Consider the following 5893-nt stretch of genomic DNA (forward strand, 5'->3'; position numbering starts at 1 on the left):
GGTGTATCTATTTTCTAATAAAATTGCATACTGTAAAGTGCTTTTTTTCAATTCCTCGTAATTCCCTTGTTAGCCCTCTAGAAAATGGTACGTATCTCTCGCCTGATTGTATGTAGCTCTCATTGTAGAAAAAGAAGAAAAGTATATGTCTGCCGATTGCATGTATCTCTTACTTTTCTGGACTAACCGATTTACTTGTCACTATTGAACAAATTTGCCAAGGGTAATTTTGTCCTAACATGTCTATAATTATGTGCCTTGGTAACCGTGACGAAAATAATACACCTTACATAAAGGAACGGAGGGAGTATAAGGTGTATTTGTTTTTTCATAAAATTCCACAACGTGAGGTGCATTTCTTCTAATTCCTCGCAATTCCAGTTTTAGCCCTCCAGAAAAAGAAAAGTATCTCTCTCCTGATTGACTGTATCTCTTAATGTAGAGAAAAAAGTAAAGTATCTCTCTCCCGATTGTGTATATTTATTCCTTTCCTAGCCTAAAAGATTTACTTGTTGCTAATTGATGGATTAGCCAAGGGTAGTTTCATCCTAAATTATCTATAATAATATGCCTTGGTCACGGGGCCAAAAATAATACAACCTACATAAAGAAATGGAATAAGTAGTCGAAAATCCAGCTCTGCAACCGCACTGACGAAAAAAATCAAAACAAATACTAGAAAAATTCAAAAAATTCCTTTTTTTGTGTGGTAGACAATTTGTTGCCTGAGACCCGCTCCAAATTTCAAGTCATTTGGATATATGAGCAGCTCTCAGCAAAAAAGACAAATTGGGAGTCTGTAAAAATGTTTACTGTTTATGTACTGTTTTGACCCGATTTGTCTTTTTTGCTGAGAGCTGATCAGATGTCCAAATGACTTGAAATTTGGAGCGGGTCTCACGCATCAAATTTTCTACCACACAAAAAATTTGGAATTTTTTGAATTTTTTTTGAATTGTTTACGAACTTTTTTCTAACAGAGTGCAGATGAGCCTGGGCACCAAAACGCCCTACTCGTAAGTAGTGTAATAATTACTAGTATAGTTAAGTATTTGAGGGCCTACTCTCGCGGTGTGGCGGTCGTCCTTTTTCCTCGGCCTAGATGCTACCATAAATGCGTAGTATTATGGTGCAACTTGTTATCATATATTCTCTCCTTTCAGGTTTATAGGGCTTATCTGAAAATTTTAGTTTTTCTAATTTATAAGTCTCAATTTGGTTGTTTCCCATCACATATTCAGATTTCAAGGTACAATAAATCATTACATGCAAGTATTAAGAAAAAATTGACCAATGCATGTACTTTATGCATGCATGCATTGCAACTAATGCATTGATAAACACAATTTTTTGAAGAAAACAAACGCATTAATGGAGTGGTTTTGTAAACTACAAAAATTGTTTCACCACTCACCATCTACCTTGGTTCGTGAGATTTTTGAATTGAGCCCTGTAAACCGGAAAGGAGGTAGTAGTAGGTTTTGAAATCTCCTAACTGCATAGATGAATCGACATCTCGTACAAATGATGTAGCTCATTAACATAATACTTAAACTTCACACTAAATCTACCACATACTTTGATAAATAACTTGGAGTACATGAGTGAAGTTTATGTTTTCTCAAGATATTCCAATTCATTGTTTTAAAAGAAATTATGCCCTTTGAATCCCCGCAACGTTGTAATATGTGAAACATGAAAATATGTGTTACAACATGTTTTCTGTTTAAAGTGAGGATTTATTCAGATGGCAGCTATTTTCCTAGGGTCATTTTTTGGTAGATTTGAATCTATGGGTACTTATGCGGACATCGATTTGGATAATGAAGTTTGGGTCCTCAACAAGAGCACATACTTTTTACAATTCAATGCATACTTTTTTCGGCGAGAACGTGTACTTATGTAAAAACAAGTACAATGGACATTTTAAGATTGTAACGCCCACGATGCGGCTATATCTCCCACGTGTCGAGGCACGACTTAGAGGCATAACCGCATAGTGGGCGTTACAAAGATGCACCCTGATTTTGTGTCTCAAGATATAGTAGAAATTTTATATAAACGGGACTTGACCAAATCACATCTAAATCCTATCGCACCACTTGATTTTTATAAAGATTTGTGCATGTTTTTTTGTTTGATTACTCAAATGATGTGTAGAAGTTAGATAAGATTTTGTTATTTCTCATCTAGATGAGATTTGGCAAATCCAAAAAAAATTAATACATGACATGTCGATTTTCTATTCACGTGCATTTCAATCAGGTTTAGTTACTTGATCATCATTCTTCTAATCCCTAAAATTCGTAATTATTATAATCAAATGTGACCCTAAAACCACGTAATAAAATATGGGATTTTTTGCCACCACTTATTTTGTACTTTGACAATTTGCCATTGGTTACTTTGTCTTTGATATTTTGCCACAACTTTTTTGGGACTTTGATTTTTTGCCCTCTGTCAGGTGGGTTCCATGTAAAATTACCAGAATACCCCTGCCCCACACATTGACCAGACCACGAATGGGAGAGGCTCATCCCCTTCCTCTCGCACTGGTCGCTCGTCCCCTCGTTCTCGGGAGCCCGTCCCCGACGGCAGCATCACGCAGCGACGGCTGCATCCTGGCGAGGAAGGTAAGTACTCTCTCTCCCGCCCCCTTCCCTCGGCCACTTAGGGTTAGGGTTACCAGTGCACAGATTCAACGGCGCGGCGGGTAGCAGCAAGGTGAGCCTGCGTGAAGCACCAAGGGCCGGCGCGGGGAGCTGAAACGGCCGGCGGTGGGTTGCGTGAAGCACCAAGGGCCGGTGCGGGGAGCAGCAACGGCCGGCGGCGGGCAGCAGCACCGGCCGACGGCGGGCAGCAGCAAGGGCCGGCGGCGAGCAGCAGCACGAGCAAGGGCGGCGGCGGCAGGGAGTGCCTACCCAGCGGCTTGGGAAATATGAACGAGAGCTCCTTCGTTTGGTCAAACAGGTGCCAAGGGGTAGTTTGGCCACTGTTTTTAGGCATATAATTTCACTTACAATTTAAATGATTGTTTTTGAGGCAAAAAGGGTAAAAGATCAAAGTCCAAACTAAGTTGTGGCAAAAAATCAATTACTATGTAACCAGTGGCAAATTGTCAAAGAGCAAAGTAAACTGTGGCAAAAAATCAAATTGCCCTAAAATATGAAGTTGTGCGAACTAAGGATACCTCAGATGGGTAGGTTATTTATGGTGGAACCAATCCACTGATCAAGTTTTAGACCTGGCCTCATATTTTCTAGATTTATTTCAGTCTTTCCGGCGATGTTTATTCCGTGTGAGGAGGCATTCCTATCGACTATAAAGGTGTTTACGGTGACTTCGTCAATCCCAAGATGTTGTGCCGATTCAGTATCTCAGAGTGCTGGTAGAAATAGCGTGTGCATGTCTTTATAGGGATAAGTTTATGTGTGTGTATATAGGCATTGTACTTTACTAGAAAAAAAAAAGTTGTTTGGTTGCACTGCACCACGGAAAAGGCAGATTGTCGTTTCAACATATCGATCCGTTGTATGCCATGTTTGCGAATAAATTCGATTTGGACTAATCAAAAAATTTGATTCGGTAAATATTTTCATATTCAAATCTAACAAGTTCTATAGGAAACATGTTGAATAATTTTTTTCTTGAAATTCAAATAAAAGAGACCTAAGGTGTATCGTTGTTACGAATAATATTTCTCTCTTGTACGAGGAAGCTCAGGTTACGCTATTTTCTCTTTGTTTAAGTAGTACTACAAGATACTTTTCTTTTTCAGAAAATCCCTACTCTTTTGCAAAAAGGAAAAAAAGCAATGATTCACCAGTCCTTAGTCCGATTCTCCTTTTTGGTCTTCCTCCTTCCTTTATAAGGACCGGGGGACCGGGTGCCTCTCTATTTCTCCTTCAGCTCTCCTTTGTTCGCCTTCCTCCTTCACCTCCAGCCCAAAGACAATGGCCGCCTCCGCCGTCTCCCGCCTCAACCCCATAGCCTCGCCTTACCTTCCGATGACACTCGCTCCCACGTGGTGCTACCCCTCTCCTTTCTCCTACCTGCCGCCTCCGGCCCCACTCCCGCCGGCGCACGGGTGGCCTTTTGCCTACGGCGGCGACTGGTGCCACACAGTGGGGATGCCCTCGTTCCCGCTGCAGACAGCATACGGGCACCCCGCTCCATTGATGGTTTATTGCTGCACGGCGCCGCCACCGCCACCGCAATCGGCGACCCGTTGTCGAATCACGGAGATCATCGAGGACGGAGGCGAGGTAGCCTCGAAGGAAGAGGTCAGGGACGAGCCTTCCCCGCGCTCCGTCCTCACTCCTTGGAGCAGGGATCCGCCCACTTCGCCCCTGCCACCGCGAGCGCCGCTTCTGCGCCCCCCGCCGCGTACGTCTTCCGCGGGCAAACCTCGCCGCCGCCAGTGGCCACGCCTCGCCTTCAACCCCAAAGAGAATAACACGTCCCTGATGATTCGCAATATTCCCAATAAATTTATGTATGTAATACTAGTTGTTTGCCCTCTTTGTTTGATCGATCTCATGTCACCTAGCTAGTTCATGCTCGATATTTTTGGGTCTTCTGCTTAAAGATTGGCTTCATATGGGACATTGCAGGAAGAGGAGATTCATGGCTATCCTCGACCAGCACTGCGCCGAGGAGAACGCCAAGCTCGGCGGCGACGGCGAAGGGGTCAGGTCCGAGTACGACTTCCTCTACGTCCCCGTCGACTTCGGGTATGATTGCTAGCGGTTTCCCCTCCCGAGAGTTACTTTCCATACAATCAATGCTACCTTTTCCTACTCTTTGAATCCAATCCGTGTGCACCTTTTTGATGAGGTTTATTGTCTTTTGCACAGGACGAGGTTCAACAAGGGCTACGCCTTCGTGAACATGACGACGGCGGCGGCGGCGCGGCGGCTCCACGCGCACCTCAACGGCCACCGCTGGGAGGCCGCGGGCTCCAAGAAGGTGTGCGACGTCGTGCACGCGCGCCTGGAGGTACGCGCCTAGTTACTGCTCGCTCTGGCTCGTCGGTTCAATCTCCCCGTCGCGTGCTGCGCGCTAATTAATGTCCGCCATCATCATGTAATTGGATTGGGGTTCGTAATTCGTATCGCATGCAGGGGCTGGACGGGCTCGTGGCGCACTTCTCCGCGTCGTGGTTCCCCTGCGGCGGCCGCAAGGATTTCCTGCCGGTGCGCTTCGAGCCGCCGCGCGACGGCGTGCGTTGGACGGCGGAGCACGTGGTCGGCCACCTCCAGCCTCGCCGCTCCTGCTGATGGAAGCGCTCGTCGGCGGCCGCCGGCCAGCGGGCCTGGGTAAACTATCAATCAATCTTTCTTGCATTCTGTCCTCGTCCATGCCATGGATGGATAGAACGGGAGATAGATTATATCGCCTCATCATTCCATGTGTTCTACAAAGTGTCGTTCCTCCTGGTTTAGTCAGTCACTAGAATCTGGTAGAACTAGTAGTAGCAGAAGTGTTCAGTCCGTGTCCTAGAATCCCCTTGTTGTATGACATGCCGGTGTGCGCGCGGCACCTCTGAACTGATGGCCTCTCGCCAGGAAATTTAAATCTCTGTTGTTGTATTACGTGTGCAAATTTCCAGCGAATCAAAGAGGTCCTAAATGCATAGTATGCGTCTTCGTGTTATATGCAGGTCCCATGAGTTGATAATAATTTAAAATTGAAATGCTTATACAGAAGAAGAATCAATTATATCCGGGCCCCGTGCTTCAGAACCAAAATACTCAGTTGATTTAAGCGCAAGCATGCTAATCACCGTGACAGCCTCTTCTCCTTAAATTTGTTGTTCAAGATTTCTACTATGCATGATTGGTGTAGTTTTGGGGGAGAATACATTTCTGTTGGGTACGTTTTATTTGGATGG

The 5893-nt window shown here is 44.8% G+C and overlaps 1 protein-coding gene across 1 annotated transcript; it reads left to right on the forward strand.

The window, feature by feature from the left end:
- The first annotated feature begins 3914 nt into the window (after positions 1–3914).
- LOC109753116 (protein MEI2-like 6) lies at positions 3915–5635 on the forward strand. Its single transcript, XM_020312041.4, has 4 exons — positions 3915–4495; positions 4614–4733; positions 4857–4998; positions 5124–5635. Exons 1-4 carry the CDS (start codon positions 3954–3956, stop codon positions 5277–5279), a joined length of 960 nt encoding a protein of 319 aa, XP_020167630.2. The 5' UTR covers positions 3915–3953; the 3' UTR covers positions 5280–5635.
- Positions 5636–5893: the final 258 nt, after the last annotated feature.

This window comes from Aegilops tauschii, chromosome 7 (genome assembly GCF_002575655.3).
Source record: "Aegilops tauschii subsp. strangulata cultivar AL8/78 chromosome 7, Aet v6.0, whole genome shotgun sequence".
NCBI classification, from domain to species: Eukaryota; Viridiplantae; Streptophyta; class Magnoliopsida; order Poales; family Poaceae; genus Aegilops; species Aegilops tauschii.

Bases quoted from the DNA above. Each gene is read 5' to 3' on its own strand.
- LOC109753116 (XM_020312041.4), top strand. From the start codon at position 3,954: ATGGCCGCCTCCGCCGTCTCCCGCCTCAACCCCATAGCCTCGCCTTAC. The intron at 4,496-4,613 runs GTATGTAATACT...GGGACATTGCAG, and splicing joins AATATTCCCAATAAATTTAT to GAAGAGGAGATTCATGGCTA. The intron at 4,999-5,123 runs GTACGCGCCTAG...TATCGCATGCAG, and splicing joins TCGTGCACGCGCGCCTGGAG to GGGCTGGACGGGCTCGTGGC.